A 26,642-nucleotide genomic window follows, 5' to 3' on the forward strand; every position below is an offset into this window, starting at 1 on the left:
CCCCCTCCCAAGTGCTCGACATATAAAATAAGCATGCACTACCATGCCCAATTTTTTGTGGTGGTGGATTTTAAACCTAGAGTTCCATGCATGCTAGGCAAACATTTTTCCAACTGATCTACATCCACATCCCATCTGTGCCATTTTTAACAATTGCTTAGACTTCCGACTGGCCTGATGTGATCTTAGCAATCACATTCTTGGGACCAGCAAATCCTGCTCACACTGGTTAGGTTTAGCCGTCACATAGCTTGCTGGCTCACCACAGGCAGAAATGAAACAGAATGAAAATGTGTGGGAACTAAATCAGAACCAGCATGGCTGCTTTTGGTCAACAAAGGACAAAGTCTCAATTCAAGGGATGATGGGGGAAGAAAATAACCGAGTCTGCCTCTTAACTATTTCCAAAAAGCTGCAGCACAGAGCAAAGATGGAATTCAGAGTCAGATTACTTAAGGGGTTTTCTTAGCAGGGGTGTAGCATGGACTTTTTCTGAGTAGATTTTCACTCGTGTAAAGCATTTGAGACATTTGGTAATTGTTGTAAAGCTGTTCTGTTTGAAAACTTACCACCCCACCCCCCCAAGTCTAGATGCTTTGCTAAAGTTGGAAGTCATTTGAATAAATGTTTTGTCAGAGTGGGTAGGTGTGTGTATGTGCATGTGCGCACTGTGCATGTATATACACACACGAGTGTCTTGAGACGGTTTCTGTGGAGTCCAGCTGCCCAAAAATTCATCATACTCCTTCTCCAGACTCTTAAGTGCTAGATTTAGAGGTATGAGCCAGGCGTGGTGGCGCACGCCTTTGATCCCAGCACTCAGGAGGCAGAGGCAGGTGAATTTCTGAGTTCGAGGCCAGCCTGGTCTACAAAGTGAGTTCCAGGACAACCAGGGCTGCACAGAGAAACCCTGTCTCAAAAAAACATAAATAAATAAATGAAAGAAAAATAAAAAATAAAAGATTTAGAGGTATGTACTGTAATACTTAGCAAAGGTCAAAACTCTTAATATGCATAAGATCATATGCATATTAGTAGTAGTACATCTAGACAGTAAAATACAGATTTATTGTGAAGCCATAGTATCATTTTAATAATTATTATTACCTAGAATTAGATTTCCTTTGACCTTTAGATTATACTATCTTATAGTTCACAGTTTATGTGAATACTTGTAAAATGTTGGCTTGCATATATATGTATATAAAAAGTTTTAAGTCCCTTTGATATACAGCATTTTCCCCTTCTGAACTGCAGGCTTTCTATGGATTCACATCTCTCTACAGTGAAGGAAAATCAGGATGTATTTAACCTTACTGCACTGATTAGTACCTTCTCACAAACACACCCCCAGGTGACACTTTTTTTTTCACTCGCCGCTTCTCTTTGCTAGACTCACACGAGTCATCTTCCTATAAAAAAAAAAGAGAGAGAGAGAGAATCAAATAAAACACATGCTAACATTCTTCTATGTGTCCAAAAAAGAAAAAAGAGCCATGCTAAGTATTTTCTGCTCTGATTAAATTTCTTTAGGATTTTGTGTAGCTTTTCCTGGATCTAAAGTACTCGTGCTCCATTTTGTGCTGAATCAGTAAGGCTGGGAGAGCCCTGAAAGGCAGTCAGTGCTCGATACTTAATAGAGACCCCAAAGGGAATGACTTGTCATTTCTGCTTCTGTCTTGACTAACATTCCATGGCATAACTACAACGTAGGATGTGCTAAAACAACTTCATTTGGAACCTTTAAGAACCTTACGGGGCTAGGATTTGTATTTCTTCACTTCTCCATTCCCAAGTTTTTGTTTGTACAATATTCATGAACAATTTATGTTTCCTTTACCACGTTACCCCTTCTCCACCTGTACTGGCTAGTTTTGCGTCAACTTGACACAGCTGGAGTTATCACAGAGAAAGGAGCTTCAGTTGGGGAAATGACTCCATGAGATCCAACTGTAAGGCATTTTCTCAATTAGTGATCAAGGGGGAAAGACCCCGTGTGGGTGGTGCCATCTCTGGGCTGGTAGTCTTGGTTCTATAAGAGAGCAGGCTAAGCAAGCCAGTAAGTAACATCCCTCCATGGCTCTGCATCAGCTCCTGCTTCCTGACCAGCTTGAGTTCCAGTCCTGACTTCCTTGGTGATGAACAGCAGCATGGAAGTGTAAGCTGAATAAACCCTTTCCTCCCTAACTTGCTTCTTGGTCATGATGTTTGTGCAGGAATAGAAACCCTAACTAAGACACCACCATTGCTGAATCTTTCTCATCATCTTGGTATTCACATAAGTGAACAAAGAATAATCAATAAATGCTATGGGAAGGAGCAAGGGTGGAGATGAGCACAACAGATGTCCACTAGATGTTAGGCATTGTTGAATAACTGGAGTCAAAAACGCTGTGCATGCCATTCACCGCAAGGCATACTACATGCTCTAAAGTTGGCCAACACTAAACAGATTTTGTGGGTTTGTTTTGTCTTGTTTATGTGTGGATGAGAGAGAGAGAGAGAGAGAGAACGTGCATGCAAGTGCATACTTGCACACTGGAAGTCAGTTTAGTTTGGTTTTGGGTTAGGTTTTTGTTTTTCCTTAAGATATGAAGTGGGGTGGGGTCTGGGAAGAGTTGAGTGGGGAGGAAAATGACAAAAATATACTGTACAAACTTTTTTTTTTTAAGACAGGGTTTCTCTGTATAGCCTTGGCCGTCCTGGAACTCACTTTGTAGACCAGGCTGGCCTCGAGCTCAGAAATCCGCCTGCCTCTGCCTCCCGAGTGCTGGGATTAAAGGCGTGCACCACCACGCCCGGCTTGTACAAACTTTTAAACAGTTTTACCAGAAGAAAAAAAGAAAATGTAGGTGAGAAGGGTGTGCACAGAGATCTTCCCAAAGCAGCCTTCCCAGCACATCCTTGGGGAGAGCCTGTGGCTAGAGTTACTTCTGAAAGTCCGCCTCCCGTGCCATTGCTAACAAGCCAGAGTTAAGTCCTGTACACTAGCACGTGAGCCTGCAAAGACAGACCACAGCTCCATGCCCTTCCTTCTGCTCGCCTCCTGAAGCCCAAGTTCTTAAAGGCAACTTCAGAATTTTCCACAAGTGCAGTAAGAAAATGAGAGTGAATGGCTTGTGGTAGCAGTGATGAGTGACTGTGGGTGGGCTGGAGAGACCTAGCAAGCTGTGTCACTTTACAAACTGTCACTAGGTTTCAAGATCTGTAATATAAAATAGTGCATGCAAAACAAAAAGCCTTGACATTAAGTTGAATATGTAATTAAATAATAACTAGGATTGATAATGATCAAGATCTCAATGTGTGTTAAATATTCTCATGAAACTTAGAATTTCAGTACTTTAGGTATTCAACCAAACTAAAAACGGGGAACACCGTCAAAGCAGTACAACTTGCTTGGTAGAAAGACAAGAGTACTGTGGTTAGGAGTCTTAGGACAGCCCAGGGGCCTCTATGGGGCAGATTTGATAGGAGACCTTGAGATAGAAGAACAAAATGAACTAATAAAGTTTGGTGCTGGGAAAGTGTTAAATTCAAAAAGGATCATCTACATAAGAAAAAATTGGCAAATATAGGACTGATGTGGTAAATTAAAGCTGAACCCAAATGGAGGAATCCACTTCATTAAGGTAAGATTTTCAGAACAAGAAATGACAGGAAAAAAACAAGCTGTTTACTCAAATAAATTTGGATAAGGGAGGACTAGATGTATGAATTCTGTGTTAAGAGTCTACAGTTTATGGATTAAAGAGAAAGAAAAGCCGGGCGTGGTGGCGCACGCCTTTAATCCCAGCACTCGGGAGGCAGAGGCAGGCGGATTTCTGAGTTCGAGGCCAGCCTGGTCTACAAAGTGAGCTCCAGGACAGCCAGGGCTACACAGAGAAACCCTGTCTCGAAAAACCAAAAAAAAAAAAAATAAAAAAAAAAAAAATAAAGAGAAAGAAATATATGGAAAGATTCAAAAATCCAAAACTGGACCCACCTAGTAGTTCAGACCTTTACTCCTTCATCCTAGCATCTGGGAGGCTGGGGACAGCGTGATCTACATAATGAGTTCTGGGCCAGCAAGGGTTACATAGGCCCTGTCTCAAAACAAACAAAAACTCGTTTTAACAAAACAGATCTGGGGGCTGGACAGTAGCGGTGCATGCCTTTAATCTCAACTCTCAGGCAGTAGAGGTGTGCGGATCTCTATACTTCAAGACCAGCTTGGTCTTCAGAGTGAGTTCCAGGACAGTCAGGGCTACACAGAAAATCCCTGTCTGGAAGGAAAGAGGGAGGGAGGGAGGGAGGGAAGGAAAATGGAAAGGAAGAGAGAAAAGAAGGAAAAGAAAAAACAAAAGGAGAAGAAAAGAGATCTGGGGTGAAAATCTGGTCTGGTTAAGTTTGGTTTTAGCCATTTTAAATTTCGACACTGCTGGGAATATCAGATGAAAGTTCAGCTATCAGTCAGAACAAAGGGAACTCGAGTGAGAGCTTAACACTTTAGTATGAGTGTTAAAATCTTTACAGAAACATCGGAAGACAGAGGGTCTGAATGTGTTCCTGTGTCACGTTATTTCTGTGATCAAACAAGACACCCACCTTAGTCTGACATGGTGGCATATACCTGCAATCACAACACATGGGAGACTGAGGCAGGGGATTGTAAATGAGACCAGCCTGGGCTACCTAGTGCATTTTAGGTCTGATTCATAATAAGACCCTATTTCAATAAAAGAATAAATGGGAGGAAATGAAGGAAGGCAGTGTACATTTATTTGTTGGTAAATAGAAAATTTGCTACATTGCATGATGTACGAAACTAGCAGTGGCTGCATCTGGAAAGTGAAATTGGATGTTAGAAAGTCCACTTATCTGCTTTTAATGTCTTGCAAGCAACTCTTGTGTTATGTACACTCTCTGCAGTGATTAAGAGGCTAACAATTAGTTTGCATAAAATAAAAGACCAGGATGTTGTGATACTGATCAGACAAGGTGGCAGAGGTATGAGATAATTTATCCATGACGACTGGAGAAAAAACTTCCCTAAAGGATGAAATGTCCCTCAGTCCCCATTATGTCAAGATAAGCTGTCTCCCAAGCCACATCACAGTGTGTTTTTTTGAAACAAGGTTTCTCTATGTAACCCTGGCTGTCCTGGAACGTATTCTGTATATCAGGTTGACATAAAACCCAGTGAACTGTCTGCCTCTGCCTCCTGAGGGCTAGGATTAAAGGCATGCCCCTCCACACATAGCCTTTTCTTGCAGGAGTGGGAGTCAAAGGCTAGTCTACTGAGATTGGCTGGCCCTAAGTTCCCTAGTAAAGAGAAACTGGTTTTCTGTCCTCATTCCATACTTTCTTTTTTTTTTTTTTTCCATTTTTTATTAGGTATTTAACTCATTTACATTTCCAATGCTATACCAAAAGTCCCCCATATCCACCCACCCCCACTCCCCTGCCCACCCACTCCCCCTTTTTGGCCCTGGTATTCCCCTGTACTGGGGCATATAAAGTTTGCAAGTCCAATGGGCCTCTCTTTCCAGTGATGGCCGACTAGGCCATCTTTTGATATATATGCAGCTAGAGTCAAGAGCTCCGGGGTACTGGTTAGCTCATAATGTTGTTCCACCTATAGGGTTGCAGATCCCTTTAGCTCCTTGGCTACTTTCTCTAGCTCCTCCATTGGGAGCCCTATGATCCATCCATTAGCTGACTGTGAGCATCCACTTCTGTGTTTGCTGGGCCCCGGCATAGTCTCACAAGAGACAGCTACATCTGCGTCCTTTCAATAAAATCTTGCTAGTGTATGCAATGATGTCAGCGTTTGGATGCTGATTATGGGGTGGATCCCTGGCTATGGCAGTCTCTACATGGTCCATCCTTTCATCTCAGCTCCAAACTCCGTCTCTGTAACTCCTTCCATGGGTGTTTTGTTCCCAAAGAAGATCTCAGAAGATGGAAAGATCTCCCATGTTCATGGATTGGCAGGATCAACATTGTAAAAATGGCTATCTTGCCAAAAGCAATCTACAGATTCAATGCAATCCCCATCAAAATTCCAACTCAATTCTTCAACGAATTGGAAGGAGCAATTTGCAAATTTGTCTGGAATAACAAAAAACCTAGGATAGCAAAAAGTCTTCTCAAGGATAAAAGAACTTCTGGCGGAATCACCATGCCAGACCTAAAGCTTTACTACAGAGCAATTGTGATAAAAACTGCATGGTACTGGTATAGAGACAGACAAGTAGACCAATGGAATAGAATTGAAGACCCAGAAATGAACCCACACACCTATGGTCACTTGATCTTCGACAAGGGAGCTAAAACCATCCAGTGGAAGAAAGACAGCATTTTCAACAATTGGTGCTGGCACAACTGGTTGTTATCGTGTAGAAGAATGCGAATCGATCCATACTTATCTCCTTGTACTAAGGTCAAATCTAAGTGGATCAAGGAACTTCACATAAAACCAGAGACACTGAAACTTATAGAGGAGAAAGTGGGGAAAAGCCTTGAAGATATGGGCACAGGGGAAAAATTCCTGAACAGAACAGCAATGGCTTGTGCTGTAAGATCGAGAATCGACATTCCATACTTTCTTGTGTTCTGTCAGGCGTTGATCTGGGTTGTTGAGAGGTTGTTTCTTTGTCTCAAACTGACACCTGGTGGAATCACTATTTAAATTCTTACCCTTTTGATCTTACCCTTTTTTTTTCCATAACAAAAGTCATATATTTGAAACTCAAAATGCAGCTCCAGAAAGTAGAAAAATGCTTATTCACAGTGGTAAAGAGTGTCAAATTCACAATCCTGATGTCTACTCTAGAAAGTATAGTAGGCTGTAGAACACAAGTTCAAATAGGCCAAAAGCTTACCCACATCAAAAAATACTATTGACAGGATTCAAATTCACCCCTAACTCAAAGCTTACAATTTTAGCCACTTCTATATACCATTTATCAAGAAAAATAAATGTGTAAAGACACCAACCATAGCCGCGACACTGGTGACCTGGATTTTCTGCAGCGTTTCCTTGAGTTGATCCACTTCCACTCGATACTCATCCAGCTGGCACTCTAACTTTTCCCTGCGGAGTCGCTCATAGGCCAGCTGGCCCTGCAGCTCGTTGATGGTCCTATCAGAAATGCTTTTTCAGTTAGTTCTGGTTTACCCAACAACTATTTTTGTTAACAATGGAAACCATCTATACTTTAAGCAAACAAAATGAGTCACTTATTTGTCAAGTGTACTTAGGATCTTATATAAACCAGAAGTGATTTAGGGACTGGGGACAAGCAGTGACCATAAAATAAATAAGTAAAATATGTGGTGTGCTAGAAGGTACCAAGAACTAACAGAGGGGAAAAAATAAAGCAGGAATCAGTGACATAAGATGTGGAGCAGGTGATTAGTACTTCTGTGCTGGTTACTTTTTTGACAACTTGAAACAAGCCAGAGTCAAGTGAAGAGAGAACTGCAACTGAGAACGTCCTTCCGTCACACTGACCTGGGAAACTGTCGGTCTTAACGAAAATGAGTGATGTGGGAAGGCCTGGCCAGGCCCACCTGGGCACGTGGCCCTTAGGGTATAAAACAAAGCAGCTGAACACGCTATGAGGCGCAAGCCAGTAAGCAGCTTCGGTTCTTCCCTCCAGGTTCTTGCCTCGGCTTCCTGCCCTGGCTGCCCTTCAAAGACGAGAGTGTAACTTGGATGCATAAGCTACATAACCACTTTTCTACCCTCTGTTGGTTTTGGTCAATGTTTCACCACAGCAACCAAAAGCAAACTAGGACAGAAATTGGTACCAGAGAGTGGGCTGCTGCTGTGACAGATCTGCCTAGGTTGTTTTGGGGAGGATTGTGGAAGCTTTTGGAACTTCGAGCTCCAAGTGCTAAAAGCTTAATGAACTGTTGTGGGGGCTTGGAAGTAAGAGCTTTGAGAGATGTAGGCTGATTTGTAAAGTGAGTAGACACTACCAGAGCCATTCCTGTGATGGATTTGAGTTAAGATATCTTTGGAAGCAAAGCCTGTGCTTCACTGCAGCCAGAGATGCTGTTAGCTGGGGCTGAAGAACCAACCGTAATTAACCAGAGACCAGCACCACTTATATGAATTTGCTTTGGGGGCTAATTAACTGGGCCTTAGAAATCAGCTGTGATTAACAAGAGATCAGAATTACTGTATTTCCTCAGAGTCAGCACAGGCTGTGGTCCAGTAGGGCATCAAGAATGGATCTTAAACCAAAAGATGAACTTGGAAATGTGTAAGAATCTTCCAGATTCCAAACATGTGGCATAACCCTTTAATTCCAGCATGCAGGAGAAAGACACAGGCAAACTCCTTGAACATGAAGCACTCCTGGACTATAGTGAATTCTGGGCTGACAACACTACATTGTAATATCCTGTCTTTATTTAACAACAAAACAGTGGGGTTGTTTGTTTGTTTGTTTGTTTGTTTGTTTAATCAGGATTTTTCTATATAGTCCTGTCTGTCCTAGAACTCAGAGATCTGCCTGCCTCTGCCTCCCAAGCACTGGGATTAAAGTTGGGTATCACCATGCCCAGGAAGAAAGAAGTGGGGAGGGAAGAAGAGAGGGAAGGAAGGAGGGAGGGAGGGAAGTAGGGAGGGAAAGAAGAAAGGAAAGAAGGACCCCTTGGAATTTACAGGTACTGAATACAAAGCATTGGTTTTAAGGACATTACTTCTTAGACTCCAGCTGTTCTTTCTTCTGCTTTAAATCCTCTTCGGTTATCCCACCCAAGTGTTTAAAGTTGCTCTCAGCGATTTCAAGAAGTTGTCTCAATTCTACAATTTTCTTATGAGCTCTCACTGAAAGGCAGTTAAATGGGAACATAATTTAGATGGCAGCACAGACGCTTGCAGGGTGATGATTCTCACTCAACATGTGCTTTCTTTTCTTTTGCAACATCTTTTTAAACATATTTATTAATTTTTATTTTATGTGTATGAGTGTTTTGCCAGCATGTGTGTCTGTGGACCACATTTGTGTCTGGTGCTTGTGGAGGTCAGAAGAAGGCATTTGAACCCCTGGAAATAGAGTATAGATGGTTGTTAGCTACCATGTGGGTGCTGGGAACCAAACCCAGGTCCTCCCAAAGAGCAAAGAGTGCTCTTAACCACTGAGCTACCTCTCCACCCCCACTTGCCTCCTCCTTAACAGAATCATTGTCTGCTGCTTGTGGAAGGAATTGATCCAAGTGTGATATATATGTAGAGGGGGAAATATCAGCAATGCAAGCAATAAAAAACATATCTGGAAGATTCTTTATCTGTTATTGGAATGTGCATCAGATAATTATAATGCTGACATCATAGGCAAGATATCTTAAAGAAGATTGGAAGTATTTTAAGATGGAATATAAGTACCAGGCCATGTATCATCTACTGCATGTTAGAAAATTAAAGAAAACTGATGCTAGCATCTTCACGTTATCCCTTGATAGAATTTACAGTGGAAGGATCTGCCATAGTCCTGGAAAAACAAGTCTGAGATTGTACTGGGAGCTTTTAAGTCTTTTTTAAAGGAAAACTAAATGTATCTAGACACGAATTTCAATTTTTCTTTGAAAATATGGCTTAAGCACAACTATATATTCCAACCAGAATAACTAAAAACATCTTCCAAAGATCAAAAGGACAGCGACTGAAATCTCTGAGCCTCTGCCACGAGCTAGACAGTCCCCATTCTTTAGTGTATGAAATTGAGCCTTGTAACAATTCTGTCAGGTAGCAATAGCAACACTGCTGCATTTCATAGACGAGAAAACCAATGTTCTGAAAACAACCAAACTAAATAGTAGTGAAGCTCTGATGTCTGAATCCACTGCCTGAGACCTACTATCCACTCACTATATGGCTTACATGGTTGTGCTTAGATTAGCATCAATTCAAACACATTCTTCTAGTTTTCCTCACCAGAGAGCCACTGAAACCATCTTTCTTATTCATTAGAACAAACAATGGCCCCCTGACCAATCACGGTTGAGAAGAAACATTAAAGTTATGTGGCATGAGCATACATCCCTTGATAACAAGGGTCCTACATAAACAAGAATGCAAGCCTTATGTCCAGTTATAGGGCGACTTTGGACAAACAACATCTATAAACCTAGGGCTGTCTTAGTCAACGTTCTTCAGCTGTGAAGAGAAACCATTACCATGGCAACTCTTATAAAATACAACATTTCATTGGGGCTGGCTTACAGTTTCAGAGGTTTAGTCCATTGTCATCATGGTAAGAAGCATGATAGTATGCAGGCAGATTTGATGCTGGAAAGGTAGCTAGAGTTCTACACCTGGATCAGCAGACAACATGGAGATACACTAGGCCTGGGTTGAGCATTTGAACCCTCAAGCCTATCCCCAGTGTCATATTTCCTCCAAAAAGGACACACCTACTCCATCAAGGTCACACCTAATAACTCCACTTCCTATGAGCCTGTGGGGGCCACTTTTATTCACTATAGGCTCTTTATAAATCAAATAAAACAATACCCTACTAGTGTTTCTCAAGAGACGTTATTATTTCCACAGACTTACTGTGATATATTAAAGTGTTTTGTAAAGTTCTACAAAAATGTAAACTTTTCAATATTATAGAGTAAAAATCCTGGCAGGAAAATTATATACCAGTAGCTGAAACAACCAGCAGAACTGGCACAGAAACAAAATTTGCTCTAATTACCAGACTTGTTTAATTCCATTTTTTATATGACCTGCAGTCATGTCTATGTGAGGGTGTTAGATCGCCTGAAACTGGAGTTCATGCAGTTGTGAGCTGCCATGTGGGTACTGGGAATTGTACCAGGTCCTCTGGAAAAGCAGCCAGTGCTCTTCACCACTGAACAATCTCACCAGTTTGTTTGTTTGTTTGTTTGCTTGTTTGTTTAAAGCATAACACCAATAAAAACCAAAGCCCCATTGGCTTCTGGATATCTATTTGTGTCATGTAGCATGTATTCTGGAGGAGGGGGCAGTCTGATTTAAACTAATTTAGACTGTTTTGGTGGTTATCCATTTTTTATTGACTGAACAGATCTCTCCCAAAACTCACATTAAAGCTGTATATTCCAATGTGGTGTTACTTAAAGACAGGGTTTTTAGGAGATCAGAATGAAATGACATGGCAGCAGGGGTCCTATTCTCATGGAATTAATATCATTAGAGGAGTCCACTTTAGATGGACCATATTTGCATCTCTGTTCTGCCCCCAAGCCCGCCTCACTCTTTCATTCGAGGACATGGTCATACCACAGTCAAAAGCAGGCCCTTCTCCATAAAACAATCATGTTAGACTTTGAGCTAGGACTTCCAGCCCCTAAATGCAAGAAATAAATTTCTGTTGTTTAACTTTCCCAGTCTCTAATTTACAACAGCCTGATCATACTAAGACACCATTAAATGGAAACAGATTATCCCCCAAGTGGTAACCATATGTTGAAGATTGATTCTAAGGCTTTGATTCAATCCGGAATCTGCATGTCCAGACACTGAAGGTCCTTGTGCCCAATTGAGTTTTGATTGATCAGTAAAGATGCCAATGGCTAATGGCTGGGCATGGGCTAGGATACTTACAGTTGTGCAGGTAGGATGCAGAGAAGAATGGAGGAGATCTCAATGACTCTGGGTAGAAGGATGGGATGAAGGAGTGGCAGAAGATAAAGCCAACCAACCATGTGAGATTTCGGGTAAGTGGCCACTGGCCACTTCCCCAGTTGGGCCTGGGGTAGCAGGAGAAGGCTTAGGAGTGCCCAGCCTTTGAGGTAGCCAAGGCATTTTAAAAATAAGCTAGTGTGTGTGTGTGTGTGTGTGTGTGTGTGTGTGTGTGTGTGTCTTTCATTCAAGGATCCAAAGATCCTTGGAGTGGGGATGGGGTTGGGGGGAGAGGGAGGAGAGTATACAATCCGGCGGGAGCCAAATCAGTGAAGCAAAACTCACTACAATCAAGAAAATAATCGAGAGACTATAAATGTTATATTCTTTCTCACCCTCCAGTCTATTATATCCTCAATCGTCAGACTGATAGTCTTTAAAACATAAACCAATTAACATGGCTGTTACTGTTTGAATGACAAAGGCTCCGGTATTTGAACACACGGTCCCTAGTTGATTGAGAAATGTAAGCAGTGCAGTCTTGCAGGAAGAAGTCAATGAGACTAGGCTCTAAGAGCTAAAAAGCCCCCCATCACTTTGAGTTTTGTTCTCTCTCCTTCAAAGCTCTCTGCTTTCTGCTCCTGCTGCCATGCCTACTACAGCTAGCTACAGCAAGCTAGCAGATTGCTACTATAATTATAGCTCCCTGCCAGGATTGACACCTTTGTGGAACTATAAACCTAAATAAATCATTCCTTCTCTAAGATGCTTGGTTATGGTATTTAGCAACAGAAACATAATTAATACATCCTCTCGGCTGTTAGGAGCACTTGCTACTCTTCCAGAGAATTCAAGTTAGGACCCGAGCACCCAAATTTAGTGGCCACCTAAATTAGTGTTTTACTGCTGTGAAGAGACAATATGACCTAAGCAACTCTTATAAAGGCAAACATTTAATTGGAGCTGGTTTACAGTTTGAGGTTTAGTCCATTATCATCATGGCAGGAGCATGACAGCATCCAGGCAGACATGGTCTGAAAGCCACTAGGAGAAGACTGACTTCCTAACAGCTAGGAAGAGGGACTCAAAGTCCAGCCCCACAGTAACACACTTCCTCCAACAAGGCCACACCTCCTAATAGTGGCATTTATTCCCTGGGCCAAGCATATTCACACCTCTACAGTGGCTCACAATCTGAAACTACAGCTCCAAGAGAATCCAAAGCCTCTGACCTCCAAGGACATCTGTATTCATGTGCACACACACACACACACACACACACATGTGGCAACAAAAGAAAATAGCAAAAAGTAAATATTTTTGAAAGAAAATTATAGATTCTACCATGGTTTTAAAAAAAAATCAGTCCAAAAGCATGGAGAAATAATTTATGTGTATTCCAATGTAACCCTAGCACTTCACACTGCCTGACACATAAACAATATTCATAAGTACATGCTAGATGATAAAAGAGGAATAACTGAGAAAGCACAGTGACCAAGGCATCTTGTAGTTGAGTTACAGAGACATCTATGTTGAGTCCAGAATATTTTCTAAATTCCAAAATGCAGAACTGTATGTGGTATTCTCCCACAGTCCTTGGCCAAGGCTATGAAGAGTGTACAGACCCACACAAGTTGGGTAAATGGCATGTCTTCCTCATCCATTTCACCTATCTAAATCCTACCCATTCAAGGGAAAGCCTAAACCACACTTTTACAAATGTTCCCTTGCTACTTTTTCCTGAGTAAATAATCCTTTTAAACTGCCTGTGAGTCATCTTTCCCTACCTTTATCTTCAAACTCTTCCCACCCAGATCAATCAGCAAATCCCATGGCCCCCTTTTTAACTGCGTATCCAAATTTCACCATCTCCATTCCAATCCAAGCTATCACCAACTCTTTCCAGGTAAGGCCACTTCCTCTGACCTTTCCACTTTCATTCAGGCCCTGTGAAAGGACATGGCCTTTCAACCCTCTGGAAGTCTAGATACGAAAACAAGTAGAACTAATCAGATCCTGGCTTGCTTTCTTCACAACCACCTCTAGATAATGCATGGCCTTATTACTGCTGCCTGGTTAAAAGATCATGAAGGGTATGTGTGTATGTAAAATACACAGTGTTAATGCAAGCTCTTCTGGAATGAAAATCTCTAATATAAAAAACACTGAAGTAAAACAAGAGTGTGTCTCTGAGAGTCATGGGCCTCCATTATAGACTATAGAGCCCAGGAAACAATACAGATAATACTGTACTGTACTGTACTGTATTGTACTTCTCTTGCACAATACCTTGACAAATTCCTAAATTAGTCACTTCATCCATATTGTCAGATGAATATGTTCTTTCCTAGTTAACCCACCTGAAATATTATATTCTTTGTGCCCTCCAGTCTGTTACATCCCCAGTAGTTAGAATGACAGTCTTTTTTCAAGAATGACAGTCTTTAAACACAAATCAAATAACATCATTCTTGCTCTAAATTCCAACAAAGGCTTAAAAGAAAACCGAAATCTAAATTCTTATTAGGTCTTTATGATCCTACTGGACCCCCACTCACCTCTCCAAGCTCCTCTGTTAACCTCTTAGTGAGTCCACTCAGGCACAGAGATACTCACCTTTGCACATATTTAGAATCCTCTCCCAAGATCTTCATACAGGTCATTCTCATCATTCAGGTCTCTTCTGAAATGTCACCTCAGAGTCCTAACAGTTACCTACATCATCACCCTGACTCATTTTCTTTACACTCCAATTTTCTTTTCAATTCTTTACTACTCTCCCCTATGGATACCAATACCAAACACAAGTTCCTTTGTATTGGCCAATTTTGCTAATAATAAAAATTGTCTGGCACAGTAGATAAACAGAAATTTTGTTGCAATCATGGTCTTTAAAAATTGATGGACTGAGAATACATGCAATAGCAATTAATGAAAAAAGAGGCCATTAAAAAAAGAGGAGGGGGGAGGGTATATAAGAAGTTCTGGAGGGAGGAAAGGGAGAAATGGCATAATTATAATCTAAAAAATAAAATAATCATTAGTGCTAGAGAGATGGGTCAACAGTTAAGAACACTTGCTCTTGCAGAGGACCCGGGCTTGATTCCTAGTATGACACAGTCCCTAACAGCCATCTGTAAGTACAGCTCCAGAGAATCTGATGCCTACTTCTGGACTTTGTGAGCACCAGTAATACACATGGTACACAGTCATATGTACAAGAAAAACACACACACATGCATATATAATGAAAATAATGAATCTTTACAAAAATATTATTTACCAGGAGGCCTTAGAAATGTTTTTGTGTGTGCTAGGGTGGGAAGGAGTTCAAATCTTCCAGTGTAGTCCACGCTTGCTCTAAGCTCACTCTACAGCCCAAACAGGCCTCAGACTTGCATCCTCACTCGGCCTCGCAGGTGCTAGCATCAACAGGCTTGACTTGGCTCTTCCCATGGTTACATCCACTTGAATATATTTGTCTTCTTTAACTTCTTTAGTTTCCGTGTTACATTCTTTCATTCCAAGAATGAAAGGCCACTATCTTACACTTATTTATACTTTTAATAACTTTTCGGGCAAAAATATTACAACTGGCTCTGATTCTGAAAATACCAAATTACTTTTCTTTGTAAATAGTGTTATTTGAATAACTTCCAAACTTGCAGTAAAAAAGTAGGCCTGATTGTTAATTTTTTTTCCATTTTTTATTAGGTATTTAGCTCATGTACATTTCCAATGCTATACCAAAAGTCCCCCATACCCACCCACCCCCACTCCCCTACCCACCCACTCCCCCTTTTTGGCCCTGGCGTTCCCCTGTACTGGGGCATATAAAGTTTGTTTGTCCAATGGGCCTCTCTTTCCAGTGATGGCCGACTAGGCCATCTTTTGATATATATGCAGCTAGAGTCAAGAGCTCCGGGGTACTGGTTAGTTCATAATGTTGTTCCACCTATAGGGTTGCAGATCCCTTTAGCTCCTTGGGTACTTTCTCTAGCTCCTCCATTGGGAGCCCTGTGATCCATCCATTAGCTGACTGTGAGCATCCACTTCTGTGTTTGCTAGGCCCCGGCATAGTCTCACAAGAGACAGCTACATCTGGGTCCTTTCAATAAAATCTTGCTAGTGTATGCAATGGTGTCAGCGTTTGGATGCTGATTATGGGGTGGATCCCTGGATATGGCAGTCTCTACATGGTCCATCCTTTCGTCTCAGCTCCAAACTTTGTCTCTGTAACTCCTTCCCTGGGGGTTTTGTTCCCACTTCTAAGGAGGGGCATAGTGTCCACACTTCAGTCTTCATTTTTCTTGAGTTTCATGTGTTTAGGAAATTGTATCTTATATCTTGGGTATCCTAGGTTTTGGGCTAATATCCACTTATCAGTGAGTACATATTGTGTGAGTTCCTTTGTGAATGTGTTACCTCACTCAGGATGATGCCCTCCAGGTCCATCCATTTGCCTAGGAATTTCATAAATTCATTCTTTTTAATAGCTGAGTAGTACTCCATTGTGTAGATGTACCACATTTTCTGTATCCATTCCTCTGTTGAGGGGCATCTGGGTTCTTTCCAGCTTCTGGCTATTATAAATAAGGCTGCTATGAACATAGTGGAGCATGTGTCCTTCTTACCAGTTGGGGCATCTTCTGGATATATGCCCAGGAGAGGTATTGCTGGATCCTCCGGTAGTACTATGTCCAATATTCTGAGGAACCGCCAGGCTGATTTCCAGACTGGTTGTACAAGCCTGCAATCCCACCAACAATGGAGGAGCGTTCCTCTTTCTCCACATCCACGCCAGCATCTGCTGTCACCTGAATTTTTGATCTCAGCCATTCTGACTGGTGTGAGGTGGAATCTCAGGGTTGTTTTGATTTGCATTTCCCTGATGATTAAGGATGTTGAACATTTTTTTCAGGTGCTTCTCTGTCATTCGGTATTCCTCAGGTGAGAATTCTTTGTTCAGTTCTGAGCCCCATTTTTAATGGGGTTATTTGATTTTCTGAAGTCCACCTTCTTGAGTTCTTTATATATGTTGGATATTAGCCCCCTATCTGATTTAGGATAGGTAAGATTCTTTCCCAATCTGTTGGTGGTCTTTTGTCTTATTGACGGTGTCTTTTGCCTTGCAGAAACTTTGGAGTTTCATTAGGTCCCATTTGTCAATTCTCGATCTTACAGCACAAGCCATTGCTGTTCTGTTCAGGAATTTTTCCCCTGTGCCCATATCTTCAAGGCTTTTCCCCACTTTCTCCTCTATAAGTTTCAGTGTCTCTGGTTTTATGTGAAGTTCCTTGATCCACTTAGATTTGACCTTAGTACAAGGAGATAAGTATGGATCGATTCGCATTCTTCTACACCATAACAACCAGTTGTGCCAGCACCAATTGTTGAAAATGCTGTCTTTCTTCCACTGGATGGTTTTAGCTCCCTTGTCAAAGATCAAGTGACCATAGGTGTGTGGGTTCATTTCTGGGTCTTCAATTCTATTCCATTGGTCTACTTGTCTGTCTCTATACCAGTACCATGCAGTTTTTATCACAATTGCTCTGTAGTAAAGCTTTAGGTCAGGCATGGTGATTCCACCAGAGGTTCTTTTATCCTTGAGAAGAGTTTTTGCTATCCTCGGTTTTTTGTTATTCCAGATGAATTTGCAAATTGCTCCTTCTAATTTGTTGAAGAATTGAGTTGGAATTTTGATGGGGATTGCATTGAATCTGTAGATTGCTTTTGGCAAGATAGCCATTTTTACAATGTTGATCCTGCCAATCCATGAGCATGGGAGATCTTTCCATCTTCTGAGATCTTCTTTAATTTCTTTCTTCAGAGATTTGAAGTTTTTATCATACAGATCTTTCACTTCCTTAGTTAGAGTCACGCCGAGATATTTTATATTATTTGTGACTATTGGGAAGGGTGTTGTTTCCCTAATTTCTTTCTCAGCCTGTTTATTCTTTGTGTAGAGAAAGGCCACTGGTTTGTTTGAGTTAATTTTATATCCAGCTACTTCACCGAAGCTGTTTATCAGGTTTAGGAGTTCTCTGGTGGAATTTTTAGGGTCACTTATATATACTATCATATCATCTGCAAAAAGTGATATTTTGACTTCCTCTTTTCCAATTTGTATCCCCTTGATCTCCTTTTGTTGTCGAATTGCTCTGGCTAATACTTCAAGTACTATGTTGAAAATATAGGGAGAAAGTGGGCAGCCTTGTCTAGTCCCTGATTTTAGTGGGATTGCTTCCAGCTTCTCTCCATTTACTTTGATGTTGGCTACTGGTTTGCTGTAGATTGCTTTTATCATGTTTAGGTATGGGCCTTGAATTCCTGATCTTTCCAAAACTTTTATCATGAATGGGTGTTGGATCTTGTCAAATGCTTTTTCTGCATCTAACGAGATGATCATGTGGTTTTTGTCTTTGAGTTTGTTTATATAATGGATTACATTGATGGATTTTCGTATATTAAACCATCCCTGCATCCCTGGAATAAAACCTACTTGGTCAGGATGGATGATTGCTTTAATGTGTTCTTGGATTCGGTTAGCGAGAATTTTATTGAGGATTTTTGCGTCGATATTCATAAGAGAAATTGGTCTGAAGTTCTCTATCTTTGTTGGATCTTTCTGTGGTTTAGGTATCAGAGTAATAGTGGCTTCATAAAATGAGTTGGGTAGAGTACCTTCTACTTCTATTTTGTGAAATAGTTTGTGCAGAACTGGAATTAGATCTTCTTTGAAGGTCTGATAGAACTCTGCACTAAACCCGTCTGGTCCTGGGCTTTTTTTTGGCTGGGAGACTATTAATAACTGCTTCTATTTCGTTAGGGGATATGGGACTGTTTAGATGGTCAACTTGATCCTGATTCAACTTTGGTACCTGGTATCTGTCCAGAAATTTGTACATTTTGTCCAGGTTTTCCAGTTTTGTTGAGTATAGCCTTTTGTAGAAGGATCTGATGGTGTTTTGGATTTCTTCAGGATCTGTTGTAATGTCTCCCTTTTCATTTCTGATTTTGTTAATTAGGATTTTGTCCCTGTGCCCTCTAGTGAGTCTAGCTAAGGGTTTATCTATCTTGTTGATTTTCTCAAAGAACCAACTCCTCGTTTGGTTAATTCTTTGAATAGTTCTTCTAGTTTCCACTTGGTTGATTTCACCCGAGTTTGATTATTTCCTGCCGTCTACTCCTCTTGAGTGAATTTGCTTCCTTTTTTTCTAGAGCTTTTAGATGTGTTGTCAAGCTGCTAGTATGTGCTCTCTCCCTTTTCGTCTTAGAGGCACTCAGAGCTATGAGCTTCCCTCTTAGAAATGCTTTCATTGTGTCCCATAGGTTTGGGTATGTTGTGGCTTCATTTTCATTAAACTCTAAAAACTCTTTAATTTCTTTCTTTATTCCTTCCTTGACCAAGGTATCATTGAGAAGAGTGTTGTTCAGTTTCCACGTGAATGTTGGCTTTCCATTATTTATGTTGTTATTGAAGATCAGCCTTAGTGCATGGTGATCTGATAGGATACATGGGACAATTTCAATATTTTTGTATCTGTTGAGGCCTGTTTTGTGACCAATTATATGGTCAATTTTGGAGAAGGTCCCGTGAGGTGCTGAGAAGAAGGTATATCCTTTTGTTTTAGAATAAAATGTTCTGTAGATATCTGTCAGGTCCATTTGTTTCATAACTTCTGTTAGTTTCACTGTGTCCCTGTTTAGTTTCTGTTTCCACGATCTGTCCATTGATGAAAGTGGTGTGTTGAAGTCTCCCACTATTATTGTGTGAGGTGCAATGTGTGCTTTGAGCTTTACTAAAGTGTCTTTAATGAATGTGGCTGCCCTTGCATTTGGAGCGTAGATATTGAGAATTGAGAGTTCCTCTTGGAGGATTTTACCTTTGATGAGTATGAAGTGTCCCTCCTTGTCTTTTTTGATGACTTTGGGTTGGAAGTCGATTTTATTCGATATTAAAATGGCTACTCCAGCTTGTTTCTTCAGACCATTTGCTTGGAAAATTGTTTTCCAGCCTTTCACTCTGAGGTAGTGTCTGTCTTTTTCCCTGAGATGGGTTTCCTGTAAGCAGCAGAATGTTGGGTCCTGTTTGTGTAGCCAGTCTGTTAGTCTATGTCTTTTTACTGGGGAATTGAGTCCATTGATATTAAGAGATATTAAGGAAAAGTAATTGTTGCTTCCTATTATTTTTGTTGTTAGAGTTGGCATTCTGTTCTTGTGGCTGTCTTCTTTTTGGTTTGTTGAGGGATTACTTTCTTGTTTGTTCTAGGGCGTGATTTCCGTCCTTGTATTGCTTCTTTTCTGTTATTATCCTTTGAAGGGCTGGATTCGTGGAAAGATAATGTGTGAATTTGGTTTTGTCGTGGAATACTTTGGTTTCTCCATCTATGGTAATTGAGAGTTTGGCCGGGTATAGTAGCCTTGGCTGGCATTTGTGTTCTCTTAGTGTCTGTATAACATCTGTCCAGGCTCTTCTGGCTTTCATAGTCTCTGGTGAAAAGTCTGGTGTAATTCTGATAGGCCTTCCTTTATATGTTACTTGACCTTTCTCCCTTACTGCTTTTAGTCTTCTATCTTTATTTAGTGCATTTGTTGTTCTGATTATTATGTGTCGGGAGGAATTTCTTTTCTGGTCCAGTCTATTTGGAGTTCTGTAGGCTTCTTGTATGATCATGGGCATTTCTTTCTTTATGTTTGGGAAGTTTTCTTCAATTATTTTGTTGAAGATATTTGCTGGCCCTTTAAGTTGAAAATCTTCATTCTTATCAATTCCTATTATCCGTAGGTTTGGTCTTCTCATTGTGTCCTGGATTTCCTGGATGTTTTGAGTTAGGATCCTTTTGCATTTTGTATTTTCTTTGACTGTTGTGTCGATGTTCTCTATGGAATCTTCTGCACCTGAGATTCTCTCTTCCATTTCTTGTATTCTGTTGCTGATGCTCGCATCTATGGTTCCAGATCTCTTTCCTAGGGTTTCTATCTCCAGCATTGCCTCACTTTGGGTTTTCTTTATTGTGTCTACTTCCCTTTTTAGTTCTAGTATGGTTTTGTTCATTTCCATCACCTGTTTGGATGTGTTTTCTTGTTTTTCTTTAAGGACTTCTACCTGTTTGGTTGTGTTTTCCTGATTTTCTTTAAGGGCCTGTAACTCTTTAGCAGTGCTCTCCTGTAATTCTTTAAGTGACTTATGAAAGTCCTTCTTGATGTCCTCTATCATCATCATGAGAAATGTTTTTAAATCTGGGTCTAGATTTTCGGTTGTGTTGGGGTGCCCAGGACTAGGTGGGGTGGGAGTGCTGCGTTCTGATGATGGTGAGTGGTCTTGATTTCTGTTAGTAGGATTCTTACGTTTGCCTTTCGCCATCTGGTAATCTCTGAAGCTAGCTGTTATAGTTGTCTCTGTTAAGAGCTTGTTCTTCAGGTGATTCTGTTAGCCTCTATAAGCAGACCTGGGAGGGTATCACTCTCCTTAGTTTCAGTGGGCAGAGTATTCTCTGCAGGCAAGCTCTCTTCTTGCAGGGAAGGTACCCAGATATCTGGTGTTCGAACCAGACTCCTGGCAGAAGTTGTGTTCCACTCACTAGAGGTCTTAGGATCCCGTGTGGAATCCTGTGTGGGCCCTTGCGGGTGTCTGGCGAGACTCCGCTGGCAAGGTACCCCGGGGCTCGAGTGGAGCGGAAGGGGCTTGTGCCCCAGGTCAGGCCCGGGTAGTCTGCTTCCCTATTTACCGCAGTCTCAGGTTCCGCGCGATTGGATTGGGGCAGGCGCTGTGTTCCACTCACCAGAGGTCTTAGGATCCCGTGGGGAATCCTGTGTGGGCCCTTGCAGGTGTCGGGCGAGACTCCACTGGCAAGTTACCCGGAGGCTCGAGTCCTGATTGTTAATTTTTAATTATGTGTATTGTTAATTTTTATTTATGTATATGGTAGGTAGGTATCCCTCAGAGTCTAAGCTCTAGAAGTGGGGGGAGAAATCTAACTCTAATAGAGCAGCGAGAGCTCTTAACCACCCACAGAGTCAGCTCACCAGCCCTACTGATTGTCTGCCTTTGTTTGTTTGTTTGTTTGTTTACAATGTGTGTATGATATATATTGTCTTTGTGCACACATCCATATGTACATATGTTCTTTTTATGTGCACTCAGGCAAGCATGTGTTACAACACATGTTTGGGGCTCAAAGGACAACCTCGGGTGTAGGTTCTTGCTTTCTGCCATGATGGAGACAGGCTCTCTTGGTTGTTCGTGGAAGCATACTCCACGTTACTTCACATGACCTGGCCTTCGAGCTTTGAGTCATTCCCCTGTCTTTGCCTCCCATCACATGTCAGGAGCACTGGGATTACAGAAGCAAGCCACCTTGCCCGTGTTACAGAGTTCTAGGGATTGCAGCCAGTGATTTTACTGACTGAGCCATCTCCCCAGCCCCGTGGCTGATTCATGACAGACGCAGTATACTCACTTCTGGCATTTGCTTTGTCTGATTCACTCAGACATAAGTCATCCTTGGCATCGGTGCTTCCTTCAACACCATGCCTTGTAAAAAAATTTATATGATCTTTATCACTCTCAATGTCATCTATTTCATATTTCTGTAGCCCCTCCAAGAGTTTCACTGCAGCCAAATGGGCAAATCTGTAAAAAAGAACCAGTAATTAATCAGATCCAAAGCATCCATATATTTAAACTGCAGGCTACACTAACTTAGACAATTTCACCACACATGCACTTCTATCAACCCACCACCAAGCAAGGGACAAGCCTGTACCTGAAGGTCACTGAGATCTGACCTGTACCCAGCTATGTGGGAACCCTGGTTATTGAATACTATAAAGTACTCCTACTGAGAACTGGTCCCATAAGTGTTGGTGCTAAAAGTCCACTGGGGGAGGAGACCCCATACGGAAAGACTATTTAGCGTGCCTCCAAACAGAATTATTCTATGGACTACTGAGCCCAGAAGAGCCACGTGATTCCCTGTTTTCTTTTCTTTTGCTAGCCCAAGCCAGGTGACAGAATTAATTCTGGTTCTAGTTTTAGTTTTTCCCATAGTCATTTTCTAACTTACTCTTCGTCCTTCAACCCAAAGCACTTAGCACATTTGCAATTTAAAGGAATAATGACATTTCCTTCATTTTCTATTCTCTTTGCTCTTTTTCACATTTCACTAAACCTCTAATCTTAATCATAGAAAATTTTCTGTTGTAAATAAGTGAAACAAGAGTTATTTTCCCATAATGTTCTTAACTGAAATATATAATCCTTTCTTCTAGGACACAGAGACTTGACAAATATTAAATTCTATTTTTCACACTGTTATGGTTTGAATGTGCAATGTTCCATAACTCATGTTTTGAATACCCAGTAAGGTCTCCGGCTGGTGGCACTATGAGGGAGGCCTTTAGGAGATGAAGCCTGGCTGACAGAAATAGGCTGCTAGGGATAAGGCTTTGAAGTGTATGCCCACCCCTAGAGAGCCAGAGCTGTCTGCTTCTAGGCTTCCTGTATGTGAACAACCACCACCACATACTCTCACCACCAAGCCTTGGCTGCCAGGCCTCCCTCACTGTGCTGAGCTGAAATACTCGGAAACCATGAGCCCGAATAAGCTTTTCTCCTCTCAAGTTGTTGATTAGGTGATTTGGTTACAAAAATGCAAAACCAAACAAACAAATACATTCATATTTTCTTAGAATACACATTTATACATACATACATTCTTATTTTTTTATCAGTTACAGCAAGTAAATTATTAAAGAGCTGTCAATAGAGCTGGGTTTGCAGCTTGGTTGTACAGTACTTGCCTAGTATGTACAAGTACCCAGGTTTGATTCCCAGCACCACAAGAACAAACACAAGATTTAGTAATAAAGTTATACAGAGTTGTCAGACTGACAAAGAAAGACAGCAGGGGCTGTGGTAGACTGGAGACAGCCAGAATATTCCTATATTTTCACAAGATTGAAAAAAGAACTTTGGGTGTGTAAGTACAGGCATGTGCAACAGATAGTGACCAGGTCAAATCCAGACATACTGTACCTTAAATTACGAAAGAAGCAAAGAACTGCAGTACTACCAGTACTGCACTACTAGTACCTCTGTAGTGACCTCTAGGCAGCACAGCATGAGACAAGAAAGAAAATTCCGCTTTTAGAAAAGGAGAGGAGAGAACCTGGGAAAGAGCCACAGGTGCACAATCTAGCACTGTGCAAACTTGGTTTAAGACAGCAGATCTGGATCTGTAAGTAGACAGGCACAGGAAAAGGCCCAGCACTTGCTAGTTTGCTCAGTGTGCTATGCTGAGCAACCATCTTAAGAGAGATGCCATCCTGTTCCCTGGGAGGTTCTGCCAGCACCTCACCAATGCAGATGCTGATGCTTGGAGCTACCATCAGACTGAGCTCAGGGCCCCAGTGCGGGGAGCTGGCAGAAGGACTGGAGGAGATAAGGGGAATTGCAACCCCATAGGAAGAACAATGTTGGCTGGCCAGACCACCCCATGCTCCCAGGACCTAGACCAACAACAAAGGGGTGTACAGGGAGGGATCCATGGCTCCACATACATATGTAGCAAAGAATGGCCTTGTCTGACATCAATGGGAAGGGAGGCCCTTGGTCCTGTAAAGGTTTGGTACTCCAGGCTAGGAGGATGCTGGAGCACTGGGGTGGGAGTTAGTGTGGGTAAAGAGGTAAAGGGGAGAGGGGAGAGGGTGGATGTGGGGTGGGGGAGTTGTGGAGGGATAACCATGAAAGAGGGTACTATTTGAAATATAAACGAATGGAATAATTTTATATATATATATATATATATATATATATATATATATATATCCTTTTTTTTTAAAAGAGAGAGAAAGAGAGATGCCACCATGGAACCTCAGGCTTGAAGAACTAGGGGCCCTATACCTTCATACCTTCAAGTGCTAGTGGCCTCTCTTTTTCACTAGCTCTGCAAGTGCTTGCTGCAAGAGTCAATGTGGGCCTAAGAAACTGGCTGTGATTTGAACACAGATTTACTGATACAGATCTCCAAGGCTGGGAGATGCACGCAGAGGGAAGCAGAGAAACTTCTGTTTGGCAATGGTAGCCTGACCTCTGAGAAGGTAAGTGAAAACTAGCCATGGGTGGCTATAAGCAGGGCTGGAACAGAGGCCAGCGTTGCTAGAGCACAGAGGATTCCGCAGTGCTCATGCGCCATGCCCTTGGTACAGACTGTGGGTTTGACCACCTCTCCACTCAGGATCCCCAGAGACAAAGATGGAGATACGCCAAAGCTTTGGTGTTCCCATGTAGGAGGGGACCTGCGCAGGTACATGGGAGCACCACACCTGGGCTTGCTGCAGCGCCAAGTTCACACACAGAGATGACAGGCATGGTGGTCACTGTCCTAGCTCTTGCCTGGCTCAGTAAGGCTCACAAGGGCCCAGCCTCCACAGTTCTTTCAGGTACAGCCTGTTTGAAATAGAGAGAAAAACAACTTGCTGCCTACTTCCCCAACTCCAGGACATGTCAAAAGAAGCAGGGTGGAGGGAAAGACATCAAATCCCCCATCTGCTTGGGGTGGGGGAGAACTAATGATGGCTGTTTGGGTTGGTTTCCATTTGTCTTTCTGTTTTGAGACTTATCTTGCTGTGTAGCCCTAGCTGGCCTGGAACTCTACAGAGATCTGCCCACCCCTGCCTTTAGAATGCTGGCACACACTATTATGCCCCTCTTGTTTTGAATTGCTTTTTTTCCTCCTAACTTTCTTTTTCCTATTATTTCTCATACCTTAGTTCTACAGCCCTTTCCTCTCTTGCCAATCTTCCTGCTGTTTCCCCTACTCCCATTCCTCATTTTATTAATATTTTACCTGAATTAATTTCTTTTGAAATTTATTTCTTGAATTTTATTAATACTTTTTTTGGAAACTATCATATTCTTTTTATTTTTTATTAGATATTTTCTTCATTTACATTTCAAATGCTATCCCCAAAGCCCCCTATACTTGTGAAGATCATATGCCCCAGTACAGGGGAATGCCAGGGCCTGAATTAATTTTTAATATCCTAATTTACCCTGTAAGTTATCTTAGCTACCCTTTTTTATTCTACTTGGAGATGTAGTTCTTATTTCCATTTTTGTATTTTACTATATTTAAGTATTAGCTAGATGGTGGCATATGCCTACGATCTCAGCACTTGGGAAGCTGAGGCAGTGGGAGGATTACAGCTTTGAGGTCAGTTTGGACTATTTGGTAATTTAAAGCCAGCCTGGACTTTGGAGAGAGACCCTGTTTCAAACCAGCAAGTAGAGTTTTGACAAATCACAAAGGCAGTGACAAACAAATAGTTCTAAATTGATATCCATATGCAAAAGAATGAACTCACATGCATACCTAGTACAATATACTTTAAAAAGAATGCACAATGAACCGTAGCCCTTGCAGGCTACAATTATACAACTTCTTGAAGAAAACATAGAATACAAAGTCACAAAGATTTTCAAGATTTACCATCAAATGCATACTTCAGAAAATGAAAACTTTACAAAACTGACTCATCTCCAAAGATATTTTAAGAGTATGAAAAAAATCCCACCACTGAGAGAAAACTATTCTTTGTAAAGGATGTTTTCTGAGAAAGAACTAGTATCTAGAATATATAAAGAACCCTTTAAAACCAACAGCAACAAAACAATCCAATGAGGTAGAGTGGCACAAACCTCTAATCCCAGCCCAGGGAGGCTGAGACAGGACTGCAAGTTGAAGGGCAGCCTGAGCTACATATAAGTTAAGTAGTTGTTGGGCCCAACCAAACAGCAGGTCAAGCCTCACCTGCCACTGTAGCCCATACTCATGGTATAAATTCAAGCAGTTCTGAATGATCAGAATACACAATGTTATGCTGCAAATCCTCCAGCAAGTGTCAATATAAATGCTGCTGCTTCAAAAAATATAAATGGTTTTCTTGACAGCAGTCTAAGTCTTATCCCTCTGCAGTCTCTTTTTCATCGTTTACTCTCATCTGTGCTGTTTCCAAAGCCATACCA

General features: G+C 41.5%; 1 protein-coding gene across 3 annotated transcripts in view; it reads right to left on the reverse strand.

Moving 5' to 3' along the window:
- Window positions 1-1,049: 1,049 nt before the first annotated feature.
- The window catches only part of Ankrd42 (ankyrin repeat domain 42), a 52,960-nt gene continuing 27,367 nt past the window's right edge, over window positions 1,050-26,642 (reverse strand). The window contains exons 9-13 of one of the 3 annotated variants that reach the window (XM_011241919.3): window positions 22,075-22,247; window positions 8,698-8,824; window positions 6,982-7,126; window positions 3,986-4,085; window positions 1,386-1,412 (exon numbers count right to left, since the gene is read on the reverse strand). In XM_011241919.3, coding sequence (XP_011240221.1) covers window positions 4,002-4,085; window positions 6,982-7,126; window positions 8,698-8,824; window positions 22,075-22,247 — 529 coding nt within the window. In that variant the 3' untranslated portion in view covers window positions 1,386-1,412; window positions 3,986-4,001. Of the gene's footprint in view, window positions 1,413-3,985; window positions 4,086-6,981; window positions 7,127-8,697; window positions 8,825-22,074; window positions 22,248-24,445; window positions 25,065-26,642 lie in introns of those variants that run through there. The other 2 variants (NM_028665.4, XM_006508232.4) reach the window with 2 other exon arrangements.

This window comes from Mus musculus, chromosome 7 (assembly GCF_000001635.26).
Source record: "Mus musculus strain C57BL/6J chromosome 7, GRCm38.p6 C57BL/6J".
NCBI classification, from domain to species: Eukaryota; Metazoa; Chordata; class Mammalia; order Rodentia; family Muridae; genus Mus; species Mus musculus.